The sequence below is a fragment of the Periplaneta americana genome, chromosome 15, assembly GCF_040183065.1.
Source record: "Periplaneta americana isolate PAMFEO1 chromosome 15, P.americana_PAMFEO1_priV1, whole genome shotgun sequence".
NCBI classification, from domain to species: Eukaryota; Metazoa; Arthropoda; class Insecta; order Blattodea; family Blattidae; genus Periplaneta; species Periplaneta americana.
The window spans coordinates 6,636,908-6,660,001 of NC_091131.1; the positions used below are offsets into that span (position 1 = coordinate 6,636,908).

Below are 23,094 nucleotides of genomic sequence, written 5' to 3' on the forward strand. Positions count from 1 at the left end.
TTGCATTATAAATTTTAGTTGTCTGTTTTGTTGCGAAATTATCCCACAAAACACTATGAAGAGATGATAATTGCAGAACATCAGTGCTTCCTTTCTCAATCTTTTAATTTCTCCTAATTTTACTATTACCAGTAATTTTTGCTCCTGAACATTTATACTCGTACTACTGAGAGAATCTTATACTCTCTTTAACTATTGTCTTTATTTGCTACTGGTATCACCGTTTATTATTTTTTAAAACTCAAACTTAAGGTCTATTTGTTGTATTTAATTAACTTCTTACTCAAGTAGTCAAATGTCTTCATATTTCTGGACTAATAATATTTGATCATCAGAAAATTGTCAGCCTACTCTGTCTCAAATCTTATCCAATGATGTATTTCTTCTTCCATGTATCCAAAGCTTGTTCTAAAATTATTACTAACAGATAGGAAATGAACACTATCCTAGGTATAAGCCTCTGAAATCCAGGTGTAGCCTAATTTATGGGTAGAAAATTATGTTGATAATTACGTACATGGTGTATTAGGTACAAATGGGACTTAGCAACTGATATCTAACTGCGACCTGTTGTTTCACATATCGCAGGCTATTTTTCATTAATTTGATCCATGTCTCAGTACCCGTTGTAGTTTGAATTAGAATTGAATTCTTATGCTCCACACCGACGCCTTCTGAGTTAAGTTCTCGCAACAAATCAAGCGAAATTTATTAGATACAGTAATAAAGAGGGTTTTAATAAGCAGGTTCGACCATCAACACAACCATTGAATTGCTGCTGTCAAACATTTCACAAGTCAAAAGAATTCCCACAAGTGCCAAAACATGCCTTAATTGGTTTTTCGGGACTACAGAGCATCATATTTACATGTACTGTATTTAAAACACAGGAGAATTTATAATTTCGGTAAGATTAACCGCAGTCCATTTGGTTAAACCTTTCCCACCGACGTCACACAGGTGAGAGTTTATGTTTTACTTTATAAGTATAATATAACGATCGTATCTAGATTTACACCCGATTACTCCAGTTTAAAGGTTATAAATTACTATAAGATATTACTTTCTAATGGGCCTATAATATAGTAAAGAAATGTCATTCTGACCGCCATGACCGTATCGCTAATGCAGTGCCATCTGACAAAAAAGAATGGAAAAAAAAGAGTGGGAGAGGTTGGAGTTCAAATTTAAATGCAAGAATTATTTCTTTTCTGTACTTATAACACATAATTTTAGGTCAGGCACATACTTATATTTATACAGAGTGTCTTATTATATACTTATGTAACAAGATTGGCACAATATTCGTTGTAAACAAGCTGTCGTTGTGTATGAAACGAAAAACTTTTTTTTTCTGACTCTCTTACATACCTTGAAATATCTTGAGGCACGAAGAGATTCCCGTCGTCTCACTTTCGCCTTGAAATCAGCCAGTCCATGAAGATAGACATTTTCTTTCTCACTAACACTACACACAATTTTATTTAAACGATACACATTCTTTCTAGGCGCCATCGTATAAATGCATTTACATTGAATATTCACTGTCGTACGCTCGCACGCCTTCAAGCAGTGATATTTGAAGTCATGTGTCAGTGTTACCAACATTGAGGTGTTATCATACTAACAATGAAACACCAATTTTCTCTCGGAAAGAAATAATAATAATAATAATTATTATTATATTATCTTTTCTATATTTTAATAATGCGCAAATGGTGTTAGTCATATCGGCTTAACGGAAAACCAAAGGCTGTATATTTATGCTTTTTGTGGTCTGACCCAGTATTTTGGGTTTGCCCTGTGACACAGAATAGCTCAGAATAAAATTTAAAATGAAAAATTATATATATATATATATATAGGTCAGACAGATGACATTATATTTACTGATGAAGTAAACAATCCTTTACATGGTAAAACAATGAAAACCAAATTATCCCTCCGAAACAACAAGATTTGTGCAACCCTTGGAGATAGATAGATAGATATATATATATATATATATATATATATATATATATATATATATATTTTTTTTTAGGCAATATAAAATTGTAGTTAATGCCGTGATGTGACTATTTTTCATTAATTTTTTTTAAACAATAAAATTAAAATATATTAAATCAATGAAATAAAATTAATTAATCAAAATAGATTACATTGCAATAAATTAAGAGTAATTTAAAATTAATTGAATTAATATATATATATGGCCTCACCCTAGTTCATACTAATCTCAAAATTGTTTATTTATTACTTTATTGAGAAACTGCACCAATGAGGGAGGAGCTGCTCTTTACCACTAAAACTTATTCTAAAGCAATTTCAATCCAATTTACGCAATTAGTATTTTTAATTGGTTCTTTTACAACGCTTTATCTACTGCTATGGTTATTTGGCGTCTGAATGAGATGGTGATAATTCAGTGAAATGAGTCCAGGGTCCAGCGCCAAAAGTTACCCAACATTTACTCTTGATGGGTTACAAGTGGGGGAGGGGATTAGACAAAACAAGCCAAAGAGTCAGAAATCGAATCAGCAGAACATAAATAACGCGAACATTGTTTGGTTATCAATTGTATGCTTCACAAAGGAAATGGGACTAGAGCAAAAGAAAACACAAGACAGTTTCTACAATGTTACGAATGCTAAATTTTATTTTCTCCATAGTTAACCATATTATGGCACAAATCTTTTATATTAAAAATACATTAATAGTACATTTGTATCACATAATTTAAATGCGATAAAAAAACACTGTCAGTGCACGGCTGCATGAGAAGTTCAGACTGAAACACTTAATGCTGGATATGAATCATGTGTCACCCAAAGGAATGTTATGTTACTCTCATCAGTCTCGTCATTTTCTTATTGGCTTAATCTACATGCAGACAGCAGAACATCAACAACCAATATCAATGCATACTGGTACAACTCAAAGTAAAGAATGCAGGCACTGCATTCATTTCTATGGTGCCTGTATATTTTTCAAGATTACAGATAAACTAATAAATATATTTTTGTACCAATTCGATGGCATTGTAAAACATGAATTCAAGCTAGGTATAATAACTGAAATATTCACATAACTTTATTCTAACCGTGAATAAAAATGACGTCGATATTCTTATGCAGAATTGGACTGAGTTCATATAAAAATTAACTAGGTATGTGAAGAATGACAATATAGGCCTACCGTTTTTTTTATCCGAGTATAGGACATAGCATTTAACATTGCTATAAGAAACCTATGTATAAAAACAATAAGCAATATCATAATCAGTGGGCCTTGTTTAGAAATTAGCGGGTTTTGACAATTTGTAAAACAAGAGAACAAGCTAAGTCAAAGCCTGATGCTCTCTTGATTTACAAATTGTCAAAGCCTGTTAATTTCTAAACATGACCCCCTGATTAAATTATTTCTCCATCGTTTTTATTCACAGGTTTCTTATGGCAATGTTAAATATCTATGTCCTATACCCAGAAAAACACATGGTAGGCCTATATACTGTGAAAATGAAAATTAAGTACAATTATCTAAATTATAGCAAAGTGTAACTCATTCCTTTCCAGAAAATGATATCCAATAGCCAGAATATTTCAATTTTATTTCTAAATTTGTGATACAAAACCACCTATCTGCAATACTACTGCCAATATAATTTTCTAGCTGATAATTCTTTTACAAAATATTATTATGCAGTATAAAATGCATAGAGTGAAAACTACTAACTATGCAATGAACACTCTTTCCACAGTATCTTTTGCCTGTAGTGTCACCAAATTTGAAACAGATGCAGATATATATTCATTCTAACCGTGGATAAAGACGAGATCATATCATCATGTAAAATCAGTGAAAAATACATTGCACTGATCTTTTTTGGTTTTACTCTGATATTTTATTGTCTCCTGAAATTGTATGTATCAGTTTTGATTACTGGTCAAGTCAGATATATAGTACATGTATTCTATAAGGGAGATTTACTATGTGTTAGAGCAGGACAACTGAAGGAGGAGTTAAATCTGGGAACACAGTCGTTATCAGAATGGTGTAGTTTGAACATGACAAAAAATATTAACTCCGTGAAAAGGAAGAAATATGGGTGGATAACGGTATGTAATGGCGTACATTTTAAAATTACAAAGCTTGCTTGATTTTACATTAATAAAGAAGTGGAATGTGTACAGAACAGCTTTTATAGTTTCTTCAAATGTATGTGGCTGGACAAAGTAGCTTATGTTGAACGTTTTTCAATAATTTTTGTTACTGATTAACTTTACAACTTCTTTACTTGTTAACTTTTTAGGAAATTACCTGGCTGACTAGTTTCGAAGTGTTATCCTTCATTTTCTAAAGCTTAGTGAAGGTCCCACGCTATCTTCTGGTGTCCTGTTGTGGTGGGGTGTGTTCATGATTGTGTCGAAAAGGGTGTATGTTCTGAAATTCAGCTGAGTGTTCAGGATGTGCTGTGGGTGTTTTTTGTATGTTTGTAAATTTGAAATTTCATATCGTTCAAGTTTCTGGTTGTTTGGCTGGATGTGTTGTGTTTTCATGTCGTTGTCTATGTTGCTGTAGTTGTGACTGAAGTTTGTGATGTGTTCTGCATAGGTTGAATTGTTGTGTAGTAGTTTGGTTGTGGCTATGATATGTTCCTTGTAATTGAAATGATCTTCCAGTCTGTCACCTGTAGAAGTCGTTGCAACTATTGCATGATAGTTTGTAAACTCCTGTTAAGTTGTATTTATTTGTTGTCTTGTCTGCGTGTTAAGATGTTTTTGTAGTGTGTTCTGTATGCAATGTTGTATTTTAGTTTCTTGAAAAATTATGCAATCTTGTATGTGTTCTTGTTTTTGTATATTAGTGTGATGTATTTGTTTTGTTGCGATTTTTTGTTTATGTTTAGTGTTTCTTATGATGTTGTCTATTATGTTGGGGTTGTATCCATTTTCCTGTGCTATGTATTTGATACTGTGTATTTCTTTTTTATAGTCTTGAAGGTTCATAGGAATGTTGATGATGAATCTGTTATATAGAACAATAAAGATTGTCAGATTTTTACTTCTTGTAAAGGCAAGATAAGTTTTTAGTGAAAATTAAAAGTAATCTATATGTTAAAGTGGCTGCTGTGTTTTATAATTAGCAAGCCCATTTCTACAGCTCTCTCTCACTTATACAGACAGAAAAAATTTATTTACCCCATTGGAAGAGTAAATAGTAAGAGTTACAATTATTTTAATGAAGGTACATTTGTGATGGAGTAAAACCACTTAAAAATCTTACTCAGCTTCAAATTTACAATTATTTTCATCGTTAACTGAACATGTAACTCTTTTCTGACACTAAATAAAACTGTAGCTATTCATTTGTTTAATTTTTATGCATCTCGAATCAGATATTGTAAGTCCTCCCACAAATGCCTCCAGCTTCATCAGTTTCATATTTTGTTAAAATACCAACAATTTTAAATTAGAAAATTGTAGTGTATTACTCATTTAAAGTAACATTTTGTTTCTACATTATAGTCCATTAAACAGTAATGGTCTGCAGATGGTAGGTAATTCGAGAAACAAAAGCATCAGTGATTAGTGACTTGCTTGCACATGTTTTCATAATTTAATTGACATACTTGTAACTTGTACAGCAGCATAAGGGAACTGACATTCAATTATGCAGTGACACTCTCTTGGAATGTTTTCTGCATGCAGTTACATATATATAGTCAAACTAAACACAATGACGTCATGTGATTATTGGAGTTCTGCTGTCCATCAAGATGCACAAAGAAAATTCTACAATGAGAAACTACTCTATACAGGCTTCAATTACCAACCTTAGAATGAAACAAACATTTCACAGTCATTTTCTCAAGTTAACCAAGAAGTGCAGATATCTTCTCTTTAAATCTTTGTGTATGCAGATGTAATAATGCCAACTTGAGAATGCTGGTGTTGTTAGTGTGCCTGGGACACACAGAATGCTCTAGATCATACATGGGCATCGTGCCTCACTTGAGAATTAGTGCCTCACTGCCCTTCACAGAGCTTATCGCTCTGAGTGACATCATCTTCACAGTCCCCGTTACTCCCTCACGCAGCTCCTAGGCGTGGGCAGGTTCTATATCAGTTTCATAAGCAATATCAGTGGTGGCATAATGGCATTATCAAAGCAGTGTGTATGCGTTAGAAAACGATTATTTCATGAGAAATGAGAGGAAGAGTTTTTTTTTGCTGTTTAGAAGGGGAGAACATACGATGTATGTAATGCTCGAAAATCCTATTAGCCATTAATAAATTTAATATAAAACATTACTCCTTATGTCATAAAGAACATGCTGAATTCGAAGGTAAGACAAATTAAATGTTATTTTTTCGTACTATCCTGAAGAAAATTTATGATCTTAACATTTGCATAGTATACTAAATACGTCATTATACCTTAAACACGCTGAATTAAAAGGTACGAGGAATTAAATGTTGTTTGTATGTATTATTTCCGAAGGAAATTTATAAAAAAATATATCAAATATGCGTAGAAAACGAAATATGATTTTCTGAAATTATTTTATGTCGAGAACGTGCAAATCTATTAAGTAATCTTAATGCCAGAATATTCAAGAAAATAAACGTAGACAACGTGATGGAATATTATTGGCTAGTTACGCAATTTCTTGCCTGTGATTTAAATCAATTCAGCGATGGAGAAACAGTAAAGAGGTTTATGATTAAAGCTGCCAAATTAATTTGCCAAATTGAACAAAAGTTTTCGAGTCCCTCACGTTAACCAAGCGCTTTCCTAATAATTCGCCACTGACCGCCTTAGCGATTACGATAAGGTGACGCAGGTCACAGCAGTTTATATTTCCCATCCTACTCTGCAGTCTCCTCTCCTAGTAAACAAACTATTTCAAATCGAGTGCCTCACGTAACCGAAAATTGTGCCCATGTATGCTCTAGATGCACATTTCACTCGAGACTCTTCAACTTGTCATCTGGAAACATGCACTCGTCCAAACTACATAATACAAAATAATAACAGCAACAAGGAGTCCAAAAAGATGTGCACGTGACTCAGAAGGTTCATAATTAATACAGAGAGATGATAGGAAATGTGCGTAACATAGAAGCATCCGGAAGCACGCAGAATCTGAGATCAGATAATAGTAGTAATAATACAATATAGATATATTATGAAATGTATACATACTCTTACATGCTTCTGATAGCAGTTGCAAAATGCACGCCATCATAGTTTCTTGGACCATAAGCCTCAAGGCACACCGTATCTTTTATGTGATTCAACTTGGAGAACTGTGAACTACAATCTATGGGATAATCCAATGAATAATTTAGTTAAACAAGCGAAATCTATGGCTTTGTATTAGAAGCAATTGATTCAATGCAAGGTTAATGATCAGAGCCCAGATTAGCCTGCAAAATGCGTTTCATACAGGGTGTAACTGGACCTCACCGACAAACTTTGAGAAATGATATGTCACACAGAGAAGATAATTTTTATTAAGGAACATATGCAAGATAACAGTTCTTCATGAATGTGCTTCTAAAAGGACGCGTAACTCATGAAGAACCTGTTATTGAGCATATGTTTCTTAACAAAACATGATCCTCCCTGTGTGAACTATCATTCCTCAAAGGTTGTCAGGCAGGTCCTGTTACACCCTGTAATACATCCTAGAAAATAAGCAAATGCGACATTTCTAATCAATTTCACAACTTTACAAGCATCTGTTGTTGTTTATAAATAGGGACCGGATTTTTATGTAATTACATATTATATTCCTTTCAACCTAACCGTATATAAATAACAAATCTTTGCGAATCTTGTAATTAGCATTAATATATTAAAATTTGATACTACATATTTTTACATATTTACCCCACATTATATATTATGGCTTGGTATTACATAAATCTACATATTTAGGGGTTTTATTTAGTTTTACTTATTTAAAAGGAAAAAGAAAACTTCTGCTGGGGAAGTTTACAATTTGAAATACACAGATTTAAAAAGCCTTTTTACCTACCCGAGAAAGGATATATTTCGGGACGAAACATAACATCTTAGTTCCAGGAAATAAAAGAGGCCCTCACCCCTTACCGTCCACTGTAAATATGAGTGAACAACCTTTCTCGTACAACTACTTTGTATTGTAAAAATCAAGAAGGGAATAATCTCATACGCAAGAGTGGACGATATAGTAGTAGGGTCTAAAGACCTTACAAAGTTACAAGAAACAATAAACATCATGTAAAATGGTGCAATAAAAACAAATTTGATATAAATGTGGACAAGACAGAAATAATGATACTCAGAAACGGCGGAAGAAGACCAGAAACAGTAGAAATCGTCATGAAGAACAGAAAATTAAAAATTGTACCAGACTACAAATATCTAGGCTTAACAATACAGACCAGCGCAGATATTGATATTAAATATTTTCATGATTTTACATACTTTGGTACATATTCAGCTTTTTTTCTTACATTAATATGTACATATTTCACACCTCAATATTACATAAAAATCCGGTCCCTATTTATAAATGTATTACCTCGATGGAAAAATATTTTGCAAGCTCATGGTTCTACTAAGAAAGCAATAGTAACGCCTATTGGAAGAAACATCGTAATCACTTTTGTACTTGATACTTATGCAAATTTAGCATTTCTAATCTTTACTTATCCCTTTGATGTATGATTACTGATTAGTAAGCTGCGGATTTATGCCTATTTTAATCCTTAACCTGAAGGCGGAAGATTTTGGGTTACATATCCATTTTAAGACATTGTGAGTATTATAAGCGAATTCTATAGCGCCTATAATTGCCTATTTCACTAGTAAAAGCTTATTTACTTATAAATGCCTAAAAGTTGCCTAAATATCCGTATTATATATTATAATTGAATTTACTGTCCATTCTATCGACATTTTTTGAATCTGTAATTTGTTTCTTTTTTATCTAGCAGAGGGAAGTGATATAGAACTATCGATAATTATGTGTGTTACGTTTTACTGCCAGCAGAGCGTGGAGAAATTAGAATAATTTAAAATCAACCAATAAGAAAAAATGTATTTCGAAAGCCGCATGAATCATTGTGGTAGTTGTTTTAAACTGTGTATCCGTTTTGTGAGTTTGTGAATTGAGTATGGAGTTGAGTTTTCTGCTGTAATATGTGAAGCGTACCGTGGAGACATGCAAAGCAAAAGTCATCAGAAGCATTGATTGGAAAATACATTGACATTACTGTGTTCCCACTGGTTTGGTCCCCAGCTGAGATTGGATCCCTGAAGTATTGCCCCATCACTTCATGTGAAGTGGAAAGGAGTTTCTCCCAATTTAAGAACATTCTTACAGACAATAGACATCAGTTCTCATTACAACATTTGGATGAATATTTAATTATTAACTGCCGTAATGACATTCCTATAGAAAGTAGTGGATAACGCTACGCTATGGTCGTGTTAGCCGTTGAAAATGAGAAATTTGTTAGTGCCTTTTTAAATGCCTATTTTAGAATTTTGAATGCCTCTTTTGCCTGCCTATTTCAACTCTATTTAGTGCCTAAAAATCCGCAGCTTGCTGATTAGTAATAACGTCTTCTAATCTAGAAAGACTGTTTTCACTGTATAAAACACGTCTCAGTGATGGACTTGAAAAGTTTCACCAAGGAAAATATCAGACTGATAATAATGCAACAGGAGAGAACAAGCCAAATTCACTGCTAACTTGTCTATCCTATTAATGGCATATTATATAATTTTTTCAGTATATTTCAATATTTACTTCTGCATGTACAGCCAGGCTCTATGTGTGAGTATGAATACTTATTCTGTCTAATGTAATACCAGAATAAAATACACAGTGCACTCAGCACCCCATCACAGTTATGCAGTAAATACTGAATATTTATTGTAAGAAAATCTGCGTCAATGTATTAATGGGGAGATGTTTTATGCACTGCTGTCATGGTAATAGACCTCGGATACTTGGACACATAGCATGTACCAAACATAACATGCTAAGAGTGGCAAATCTTGATTTACTGCTTTCATAAAAACTTTACACTAATTTGTTGTACGTAGTTTATGTACAGTAAAACCAGGATAAGACACTGTTCAAGGGACCGGGTGTAAACCGCGTATTAGGCGGGTATACTAATTTTGACTTATACTCTATTAGCATTTTTCTTTATTGAAATACATGATTCATGAAAAGTAATACAGTATTACTCCATTATGTAATTACTGTACTGTACGTCAAAGACATTTACAATATGTACTGTACTTAATTCTTTCGAAAAAAAAAAAAAAAGAAGACATTTATAGTTGTTTGCCATGTGCATGTTCTCCAAGTCCTCATGTTTACCACACTTCAGTTTTCTGCGATTATATCATCCCGACGTCGCAGCTGTAGTGATTGAGTCGCGATTTCTTATTATCATTCTTAATATCGATGATGGATTCCTAATGAATCAGAGAGTTATTTCTGAGTAAGAGTACTATTCTCATCGTATTTTCCTAAGATTTCCAATTTTTCCAACTCAGAAAGGGCTTTCTGTTTAACACTCATTGTAATGACATTCACAGACACTTCAATACACTAAGGACAACAAACTGCCCAGCAAAAATTTCCAGAATTTTATTACGGCCGAGTGAGGAATGTTGTTTGAGAGAGAGGGTTAGCAAGAGGGTGAGGTATTGTAACTGCATGCAGGCTTTAAGTGCGCAGGTAAAGAGTCGAATAAGAGAGTGTAACAAGAGGGTGGGGTATACTAAGGTATGAAGTATGAAGGTTTAAATGTGCAGGTAAATGGTCGAATACTAATACTTTTCAGGTTAATGGCACCAGTGAGTTCAGTGACCAAGATGTTTCATTGCTGTTACAGTACATTGCTGAAAATTACATCGAAAATATTCCACAAAATCAGCGTATTATGCGGGACTTGAGCACAACAAACGGGGTATTTTATAAAGGCGTTATATATGAAATGTGCAGGGACCGGACAAGAAAAAGTGTATTACATGGGATAGCGTAATAAGCGGGCGCATCTTATCGAGGTTTTACTGTATATACTGTATTTTTATGATATAAATAATCTGACAATCTGATGTTTCTGAATTTAAACATATTGAAAACATGCAGCCTACAATGTTTCATTCCTCACTAGTTCATATGTAAGGAAAGTAACACCATTTTATTCCAATTTTACCTGAAGGACTCAAATAAATTCTAACACATTGCTGTACAAAACCCGCGAAAAGCTGTTGAAAAAAACTCTGCCCAAAAATCTGACGAAACTTTTTGAGTGATGGATTTAAAGAAATTAGAATCGCCTCTAGTGCAGAATTCAGGTGAAGAGAATCAATATGAAACAACTCGGTTCATTTCACTAACAGAAATTGATGAAACACTGTTCCAATGGGATTAAAGTGACAGTGAACTCATACAACTGTTTCTATACTTAATTCAGTACGTGTAAAGAGCAGAAGTAAACAGCCAACTGTATCCTTAGCAACCAATGTCTGCTGGTGCGATAATCCAATGAAAAGACAAGTTACACTGGCATGGCTAGTCAGCTGTTTACTTCTGCTCCATACACGTCCTGGATTGATTATAAACAAGCAAACTCGTCACTATGACAACTGAATGCTTACACTAAACAAATATATCATTTATTCTGTAAAGAGACATTGTCCAGATTTTTCAAGACTGCATAAAAATTAACAAATACAGAAGTAATAAATTTTAGATCTTTTTTTTCCTGTGCTGTATCAGCATTCACCTTCACATCAACATGTCTCACATAATTTCATTTACGAAGTTTGAACACTGCAATTTGATGAAGTCTATTGTAAGTGACTCAACTCTATCAAACTGAAATTAAGAGTCATATCTGTATCTATGTGTGCACGGTTATCCAAAACAGTTCAGCATCTCAGCTGTAGCCCTTGGCTTATTTTAAAGTTGAAAAGCTTTTACACAAATTTTCTCATATAGGTCCCTCGACCATTTTGATTCTGGCTTATAATGCCATGTCTTTGTTGCTTCCTATGTAAGTTATTGTTAAGTAACACATAAAAATCTGTCCACATACAACAAAACAGCAATAGAACAAGATGTACATCACAATAAGAGAAACAACAAGTAGCGATAATTTTAAATGCTAAATACAAAAAAAATTAGTGCATGTAATGAATACAACTTTTTCATGATGGTCGTAACGAGAAATTAAATTAACTTGTAACAGTTTTCTAGAGAATTTGATAATGAGATATGAGGGTATTTGAATGCTAACACACTGCCCGATATACATACTCTGAATACAATCTTCACTTGTTCTCCATCTGTTTGTTTCTGCAGCTTTATTGAGAGCAATTCACTGAACAGTGGCCCGAAATTTTTGACAATAAAGTTAGCACATATTTTTAATTGTAATTAAAATTTACACACAAATTCTGAACCTTCTAAAACAGCCCTCAAAACATAAGTTTATTGGAATAGTAGACCGACTCATATGTAATCTATGAATATGATTTACCATATTTACTCGAATATAATACACACTTCAATTTTTTTATCCTAAAATTCAGAAAAAACTGGCAAATATAATACGCACCTGTGCTAAAAATCACTCAAGATTAAAATATTAAAATTATATTATCAAGACAAGTTATAAAGGTATCCCGACCTCTAGCTATACATCATATTCATCCTCGTTTGCAGTATCAGAACTGGAACTTCCAGTCAACAGGTCTGGGTTGACGTCAGAACATTTGCCATAACTAATATCAGATTACTCTTTCATCAATAATTTTGTTGTTGGTAAATTATTTTGATTTATTTAAAGATGCAAAATTGTTAAAAGTTGTATACATAAAATCTCAGAATAAAAGAAAAAAGTGCCTTTAGGTCATTACTGTTAATGATTGTTGTCAAAAACAGTTGTGAAATTACTAATGAGAAGTGCACAAATGACAAGCAAATACGAACTCACAAATGCCGTTTCTGTCAGCACTTTCCCACCGTATCTTGCAGCATAAATTAAGCGTTAATTTAAATTTGTTCAAATCTAAGTGTTTGCACCCCAATTTTCAAGACAACATTTTGTCAAAATAGGTGCGTATGTTGTCCCAGATGATATTAATTGTTTGGTGTTATAAATCCAGGGTAGAGAATACTAATAATATTTACTGGGAGTAAGCTTCTGAAATTGATTAAAATTTGAGGCCTTTTTTAGGACCCCTGAATGAAGTTCTCGGGCTAACATTAACGTTTACTTGTTTCCATACTTCATTTATAAATGTCAAATCAGTTTCGGAGTATACGGAATCTTTTATACAATTTGACCAAGAAGTAATCTTTGATGGGAGAATCGCAGATATTGAGAAAATTCAGATCATGACTCCTTCATGGTCTTTTGTTTTCTCAGTACGGTTTAACTTGCTTTTTGCCCTCCTCGTTCTGCAAATTTTGATTTAGTTTCGATTCGCTTCAAAGTGATAGCAATGGCTATTTGTTCAAAGGAACTAAGTGTTTTTACTTACAATACATACATTAGGGAAAATTCTAAAAGGAAAGTGCGCAGAAAAAATTTTGAACGAGGTTTCTGTGAGTGTCTGTGTCAAGTTGGAATACTGTTCATAAGCATGCTAACATTCAGAACTGCAAAATTAATATTAGATCAAAAAAGAAGAATAAATCGTGATGTCATTACTGAAGAAAAAACTGGATGATATCAAGGCTTCATTCAAATATTCACAAATGAACATACCAAAGAATTTTACACTGTATAAAATAACAACTGTGCATTTCTTGCATACCCATTACCCTGTTATGAGAGTGCGGTATTGTGAATGATTTTAAGACAAGTTAGACCCTCATGCAGTGATGTTCCAGATTATACTACACGGGTATGTTAATTTCTAGAATACAAAACCCTGGTCCACAGATTGGAGAATGGTGTACTATAAATGCAAACACATGCTTGGTTTTATTTTCTTAATGTTACAATTACGAATGAACAATAAAACTATGAATCCCTTTGCGAGCATTCAGACACTGCATGTAACGTATGATAACGAATTAACTGGTGAAAGTGGTGGGCACCAAGGTAATTTTTACCTCGTAGGTAAACTGAAAGACAAAGCCTATTGTCAGACCATCGGATCTGTGCCCCCGTAAGATATGCGAACTGAACTCTAATTCCTTCTCAGCCTCGGTAATTCATTTCTCTCCCTGCATTCTTATCTCTCTCCCTTTCTCTCCCCCACTATTCACAATTTTGAGCCTTCTTGCAGGACAGTTTATTTGCACTTGCGGTCCAGTCTTGTCAACTCAACATGAATACTGCAGCACAGAGTAGTGAAAAAAAATATTAAGTAATAGCATTTTGCGATGAAGAGAAACAAACAGGTCATCTCTTTCCTACAAAATAAGGCAACGATAAAAGCAGTTGCGATCACTGGTGAGGCTTATTTTATTTCAATTGATTACGTATTAAAATTACTTAACTAATACAATATGTTATGTAATTTATATAGGCAGGTCAGAGCGCCTAATAAAGAAAATCAGGAGAGAGGGAGTCTGGGCAGGAGATGAAAAGTTAGAATCACAGGGAAGAACAGACCAAGGAAACCTTTAATTCTTGTAGATCATATGAACCGATGTATATTTTAAGAAAAAAAAGATATAAGAATTTAATACCGTGCAGACAGAAGTTCCGACATTGAAGAAATTACTGAAATTACTGAAGGTTGCGAGAGAAGCAGTAATTTCCAAGGTTGGAGAGAAACGCTACAGAAAGTGATTTGAGACATGCGATTTAGGTTTAAATAATGTAGAAATACCAGATGTATTTTGATTGAAAGAAATGATATTGTAGCATGGAGGGCCAGTTATTTATGACAACGTTTGACGGAAGTTTGGCAACATCCTATTTGGCAAGGTTTGCGGTCTGCTGTTTGACGTGTTGGGAGGAAAGCGGGTGGAATGGAGTGAGTACAGGCGTTAACTTTTCCAAGAACGACGACAGCACTGAAGGGGCACAGATCCGATGGTCCGACAATACAAGTCAAACCTCCTCACTTTTGGAATACTTTCAAAAATATATTTATAGGCAAGGATAGACAAAATTCCAAAATTTTCAGGCACAAGCCCCCCCCTTTTTTTTTTTTTTCAGGAGCCATCACATTTTACACCACATGCAATGAGAAAACCATTCTAGCTAAGATAAAGGCATATATACTAAAATATATTAAACATTATAATTAATAAATTAATAAAAGCTAATTCGAACATTAAATATGAAATTGCTAACGGAGAACAAATCAAGCAGGTAGATAAATTTAAATCTGTGGCCGGGAGGAAAAAGGTCTTAAGTAAATTTTTTGTGAAAATGAGATTTTTATATATTCTGAAAGCGGAAACAATTCTCTACAACCTGATAAAACGGTTGAAGTCAAATAAGACTCTGACTGGATTTACAGAGTGTTACCAAATGTCCTAAGTACTTTCTGAATTGAGCACACACAGAATAAAGGACTTAAGAATATTTAATACTTTATTCCTTACAAACCATCACATGTTTACTTTCCATGCTTCTCTATTAAAAAGGTCTAATTTGTATTTTAGTCATTTTATCACATACTGATGCCCTTTCCTTTTAAAACTTTAAGCACCAGGGTAAACAGTCCTATAATTGTTTAAGACCCATTTTGCATTCATAATAATTTACATTTCTCATTTATTTTCACATGAAAAAGGTCTTATGTTTACATAGTCCCTTCTACTCAGTTTGGCTTCTAGTCTTAAAGGGCTTAAGTGCGGTTATTTTTGGAAATAATAAAGAAAATTGTTAAATGAGCAACATTATCTATTTTAGAAGAAATATAAACAAATAACATCTAGGGAAAACCTCTTAATTAAGAAGAAACCCTATAACTGACACCAATTTCAATCTTTCTACTGCTCTCCAGAGAAGTATAAAATTTTTAGATAAGATCTTTTTCCTCACGGCCACAGAAATATTTAGGCACTACAGTTACAAAGGAAGGAACTGGGTCTGCAGATATTAAAATTAGAATTGAACAGGCGAGGAAAACTTTGGGAGCCTTGAATTCAATATGGTGGGACAAAAACATAGCCAGGAAAACTAAGGCTCATATAGGAAAAGCATTAGTTGAGACAGTTCTTTGTTATAACTGTGAAGTATGGACTCCGATTGTTGAATGTAGAAGGAGACTTTTAGCAGTGGAAATGGATTATTTACGAAGGAATGCAGGATTATATAGGATGCAAAGAATCAAGAATGAAGAAATAAGACGGATGCAGGCAAAAGAGACAGTTCTAGGAAGGATTGAAAGAAGACATAAGAATTCGAAATCTTAAAATTTCTTTTTGAACTCAATAAAATACTCAGGCACTACATAACAAATTTTAGGTGTCATGGCGCCCTAGTGCCTGGGATTTGTCCAGTGGCGGCTTCTTAAAGGGCTTGCAGGTTTGCACACCCCCCAGTAATGTTCCTAATCTCCCGGCTTTGTTACTATTAAAAATATAATTTTATTTTACAATTTCCATTCACGACTATCTGCAGCTGGCATCTTGTTTTGTACATCTGCAGGAGCCTCCGAGCCTCTTGGTTTGCAAAGATGTTGAAAACCTACGGAAGGTAGTTTATAGAGATGTTCGGCTAGTGCAGGGACAGGGGGGTTAGAGGCGTGGTCTACTGCTTTCCTCATTGAGAACGGTTTGTCGCACTCCCTGACATGGGCACCAACATCAGTGCAGAAGAAACTAAATTCACTGGGAAAGTATCTGTTTCAACTAGACATTTGTCCGAAGTAATAAGCATGGAAAATGTATTCATTCGGCTTGTGCACGAACAGTCGCACATTACTTTCTCAATCTGCATGCACACAAAGGCACAATACATAAAGGAGCTTGTATTTTGCTTTAAAGTTGTAAGAGTTGTCATTCTGACAATAAGTGCTGCTATCTCCCGACACCCTACGAAAGCTATATTTGAATTCTATGAAGGAAAGCGTTGCACTTGGTACTTGGTAGCATTCTGATGATTCTGTGCTCAAATGTTTTTCATGAGGGTAAATCGCAATATAGAGAACTCCGCCCACGACCCCTTCCACTTTTGGACTTTCTGTATAAATAGGTATGCTTGTATTTAGTCATTTTACTTATTAATTGCATATAAATTAGCTTTATACGTATACCCCCGCAGGTATACACGGTTTTAAACTTTAAAGTATGTTTAACTCCTCTTCGATATCCATTGTGCACCACCATAATTTCAAATCACCAGCCGCCACTGGATTTGTCTATCCCTGTTTGTAGAGAAACTTAACTAATTACATTACAAAAACTTCAGCTGGTCAAAAGAAACTTTCTGCAGAAGTATGAGGCATGTATCCAGACAAAGGGACAATTACAGTAAAAACATTAGCTGGGAATACTTACACTAGGTTACTTTCGCAGCACGCAAAACCGTTTCATAGTCTAGCCTATGTAAGAGATTTCCTGTACTGACATATTTCAAACTATCAGGAACCGCATTAAAAGTGTTCAGCATGCTGAAGATGTATTTGTTTTGCCAATTTTAAGGGCTCTGTTATAACGACAGTTTTCTTGAGCCTTGACAATTCTCACTATAATAATTTTCAACTGTACATCAACTTAGCATCAATCAAAACTGATACAAAAGGGAAGACAATGTAGTATGACGCATAAAGAATGAGTGACACACAATACGACATGGCGAAATTAAGCACAATGGTGCCATGGCTTTCCTCACAACTGAGAGCCTTGTGCATTCAATACATTTCTGCACTCCACATGCAGTCGTCGCACAGTGCAAAGCTCCTGCCTTAAGAAAGTTCCTGTCCCACACTTTTCGTCTCTTCCTCACTACGATCCATAAACCGGACTACACTATGTTGCTAACAGAATGGTTCTGACAGCTCACATAAAGATTGACCTATTCTTTGCAGCAATGTTTCTCAAAGTGTATTCTGGAGAACTCTGGGGCTACACAAGTTGTAAATGACTTTTAAACTTTGTTTTATACTATAAAATGTATACAAAACCATGACGTGATAATATAAAACATCGCCAATAATAATAATAATAATAATAATAATAATAATAATAATAATAATAATAATAATAATAATAATAATAATAATAATAATAGTAATAATAATCTTCTTCCTATCATGTATTATGCCTGGTAGCCTGTTATGGTCTCACTCTGTCATTTCAGAGGATGGCTCAAAGATCTTGTTTCTAAAGTGTGGTAATTTAGTGCTTGGCGTGGTATAGTATAATAATAATAATAATAATAATAATAATAATAATAATAATAATAACAACAACAACAACAACAAAATATATTGCGCAGTTCATGAGAAAAACTATGCAATATATTTTGTTAGATTACAAGACTAATAAGGAAATTTCAAATGAACTGAAAGTTACATCAGTGCTGGACAAAATACAAAAATTAAAAAAATAACTGGTTTGAACACATCCAACGGATGCCATGATGAGATCATCTCCCAAGAATAATGAAAAATTACCAACCTTGAGAGAACATGACATCAGGGACGACTATTCAAACAATTACTGGACAACTGAGATCGAAAATTTGGTCCAAATCCATGAAAGTATTATGATAATGATGATGATGATGACGTTAAAACACCTAAAATGTAAAATAAATATTTATTACTTTTATCACTGGATATTCTGCATATGTGTGAGTCAAAACAAAATACCAAAACAGACTAAATACAGAAGCAGAAGAGAGGCTACAACTTTCTGCCATAATGTTGGATATAAAAAGAAACTGCAGTTTTAGAAAACAAACACATTCATCACAATGAATATAAATACTGAGGTACTAGATTTCACATGTTTGTTTATTATTAAATACTAATGAAATATACGAAATTTTGTATCGTAGAGATTTAATTTTCTAAAATTCTTATAAAATTTCATAGTATTGATTACAGCAAATCTGTAATTTCAATAAAATATAAAATTAAATTTTGACATTTTTTGTGCATTAGTAACACAGTTTCGATTTTCCAGTTACATCTACATCAATGAATAATAATAATAATAATAATAATAATAATAATAATAATAATAATAATAATAATAATAATGATGATGATGATGATGATGATGATGAAGGGTTTGCGTGGTGAAAGAAGTTTGAGAAACACTGCTTTACAGAATATTACTTGGTTACCCTGGTAACTCCCCCAGAATTCCTGTATGCTGTCCGATTCATTCTCGAGACAATCCCATTGTAACTGCATTACTATCCACACTTGACAAATGACATCACAGTAATGTTACTGAAAGTGGTGGACTAATCGAGTCCTACCATCAGATCAATGATGTCATCACTATTGACTATTCCAATTGACTGATTTGAAACCTTTCCTATTTAGAGCCTCATGCTGGTAAAAAAAAAAAAGTATATATAAAAATTACCAAAGCACACAATTCGCAGGAATTGCAACATTGCAAACAAGATGAGCATACGTGAATATCAGCTAGTGGAATGAAACCAATGCAAGACCTACTCAACACTATTTTCCCATCCCACAAGAAATAAATAAAGACCTTAATTATTTTCATGAAAAACCTTAATTGAGTAGCCGAACTTCTTAAGACGACAACGATGAATCTACAAGTTGAATTCTGAATATCAGAAGCAGTAAAGCTACATTAAAATATAATTCACAGAAACAAATTATGGTGTCAGAAACTTTTGGTCTGGTTCTTTTACATGTATCAGAAAAAACTGATATCGACAAGAATTACAGCACAAATGATTGACAATAACTGAGCACTGCCCCATGTCCCGCTGGCTTGTAATCGATATCTGCCAAATGTTGCACAATGTATTGCATTTTGCTGGCTTAAAAATTATTGATGATTTTCCAAAACTGGCCAAATGTGAAAGTAAGCGTGAAATAGGCTGAAGATGCAAGAACTTTTCAAAACATTGCCATCTCGAAGAGCAGTCCTTATGAGGGCCACAGATCGTTTAACTTGTGGAGAGAAGGAACTGCTACTTACTAGAATCACATCAAAGCATTGCTGTTGGTGTTTACTGTGAGAAAAAAAAAAGTATCAAACAGCCAAATTGACTCTTATAAGGGCGAGAGCTTTGCACAGGAAACAAAGAGAGTGAGAACAGGTTCTAGTAATGGATTCATGGCTTCCCTTATAATGGAGCTAATACACAAATCAGGTCTGAAACATTTGCTGCATTCTTGACATGGTGCAAAAAATCTCGCGTCACAGTAAAAACCACATCCTTCAGTTTCTACAACATGTATTTTAGAGGTGTTTACTTCAGCTCAAAAAAGTTCTGGGAACAGACTTGAGAAATCCTGAGACTGCTTAGACAATCACTGAAATTCCAATACCTTAAGCTACTTATACAGTATCAAATTTTCGTCAAATTCAATGCTTCACAAGACTTGTAAATACTTTACAAAATTTATTGTCAAGTCACTTACTTCAACAGTCATTGATTATCTTGAAAGTAAGTAATAATTGATTCATCAAAGACTCAATTCTTTGAAGAAATTGACCAATAAAATTCGAAAATATTATGGTGCCAAGAACCACAAAAAACATAGAGTCCTGGCCAAGAAAATATTTTTCCGAGTTAATCCAATTATATGAAATAAACTCATATCTCTATGCCATAGTTTCTGTGAAACACCATAACGAAATGAAGAAAAATAATGCATATGAAAAAATTGCAAGGCAAATATCTCGAGTTAAGGGGGGAGGATGGTATTTTCTAAAACCTTTTTCCCTATTTAGTGTAAAATATTAATTTTTTGTATGTAGAGAGCTCATTGCTGTAGCAACTCAACCAAATATAAATTTTGAAAAAAAAAAAATATATATATATGTATATATATATATATATATTTGGGGCCCAGATTAAAAAAAAATACCCAATGCAGGATTTTACTAAAATTAATATATCTAAACCATTTTTAAAGATAGATTCAAACAGTTTTCTGCAATGTACTTGCAAAAGCATGCTCTACAACTGTAACAGAATTTTGATATTAGTCCCTACGTTTGTAAAATAAACAATTAAAATTTAATAACACTTTTTTTATTTCCTTTTTTGCAAACAAACAGACATATTTTTAAAATGAAATCAACTTAAAAAATTCTGTTACAGAGAAAAGTTTTCTAATAGTCTAAAGAATGTGTGTTCTAAATTTCATGCATGTATCTTTAATAGTTCAGAAATTATATCCATTTTTGTCTGGCGATGTAGCAAAAAATGAAGTTACAGGAAACAATGATAAAAGGGAGCGTGTGATTTAAAAATCCATAGCGCAGGAAGATTAAAAGTGGAGTCTCAACATCCGCCAAGGGCACAAATAACCACAAAATGTTAAGCATTGCATTCCACATGTATCAAAGAGTATTTTAAAGAAAAAAAATTTTTTTTTGAAAATTTAATTTACGGAAACAATGACAAAAGGGGGCATGTGATTTAAAAATCCATAACGCAGGAAGTTTAAAAATGGCGTCTCAACATCTGCTAAGGGCACAAATACCCACAAAATGTTATGAAAAGTATTCCATACATATCACAGAGTATTCTAAAGAAACGATTTTTTTTTTTTTTTTAAATTTAATCATTTTTCACCTAAAATATCATCCTCTCCCCTTAAGTACCAGTACTTGTATTTTTTTTAAATGAAGATTCTAATCTATATCATAACTGAAAACTAATCGTAAATATTATGTTTTAAAATAATATGCAATCATGTTCGTTTTAGGGTACCGTACAGTTAAGTAATATAAATATTGTTTTGTATAGTCTAGTTATTCTTCAAAGGATTTACATATTTATATTGCAATATTTGCTGTAGGCTTGCGTATCGATGGCTAAGAAATGATATCTCGTATCTGTAATATGTACATATTTAAAACTGTTTCCAAATGTTTTGCAAGTACTTGCTATATTTGCTTTGTTCAGTTGGTATTGTTCTCTTAGCTTGAAGGAGCAGGAAGCAATGTATCTCATACATAGATTTGCTGTTGTGTCTAAAACAGTTCTTTTCAGAGCAAATACTTCGATAATAAATAAAAAAAAACAGTATATTTAATTAAGAGCTAGATTCTTTGTAAGTATTCGTTAAATTTATTTTGTGCTGAAGCAACATGGCAACTTGGCAGACGAGCTTGACTTGGAGCAATGCTCAACTATCACCAAATGAGAAAAGCGAAGGAGTATTAAGTTACTGTCCATCCTCCCTCGACGCCCAAGACTGGTCTTGTGGCTGCTGCACTCAGTTCCCAGTCAACGTTCTGTTGCGTGGAGGGTTTGACGAAAGTCTTCATCTGGCTAAGCATCAAACCCAAAGAATACTCTGTGGAGATGATGTACCCAGCAGGACAAGAGACAAAGGTGACGAATACTCAAAGAGGAGACTGGGAACACCACCTGATGTCACAAACTTGATGCTGCCATATGCCGAAGACAGCAGACTATAGGGAATGCGAAGCAATGTGGCAACCAACCTTCTCGTCTGATTGGCAACACTGCCACAGTTTCATAAACTTCCTCCTCTGCAACCTGAAAAGAACACTAGTTAATTCACCTAAATTCAACTGAAAAAGAGCTTATTTTTAGACGCAAACACAATTCAAATTAAACAACTGCAAGCAACAGCCCAGACGCACAATCAACAATAGCAAGGAAAACAAGACCTTCCTCACAGATATCTGCATCCTGTGATCAGAAAGTGACGTCATCATCATCAACAATACGATTTGGACCCATTGGCCCGTCTCGTCTCCATAGCAATATTAAAATTGGTCTTTCCAGCGTTTTCTAGGGCGTCCGATTCGTCTTCTCCCTTGGGGTTTATAATGGTGTAGTCGGTATGGAATGCGGGTTGGTTCCATCCTACATATATGTTCATGCCATTTATTCCTATATTCTGTGATAGTTTCTATAATATTTGGCATATTTAGTTCCTGTCGTATGTCTTCAT

The 23,094-nt window shown here is 33.7% G+C and overlaps 2 protein-coding genes across 2 annotated transcripts in view; both read right to left on the reverse strand.

The window, feature by feature from the left end:
• The window catches only part of LOC138715813 (rhotekin-like), a 239,584-nt gene extending 238,017 nt beyond the window's left edge, over positions 1 to 1,567 (reverse strand). The window contains exon 1 of the mRNA XM_069848905.1: positions 1,372 to 1,567. Within this exon, the coding sequence (XP_069705006.1) occupies positions 1,372 to 1,515 (144 nt within the window). The 5' untranslated portion in view covers positions 1,516 to 1,567. The remainder of the gene's footprint in view (positions 1 to 1,371) is intronic.
• Positions 1,568 to 2,630: 1,063 nt separating this feature from the next.
• The window catches only part of LOC138715814 (uncharacterized), a 30,574-nt gene continuing 10,110 nt past the window's right edge, over positions 2,631 to 23,094 (reverse strand). The window contains exon 5 of the mRNA XM_069848908.1: positions 2,631 to 22,673. The gene's annotated coding sequence lies outside the window, so the exon portion shown is untranslated. The remainder of the gene's footprint in view (positions 22,674 to 23,094) is intronic.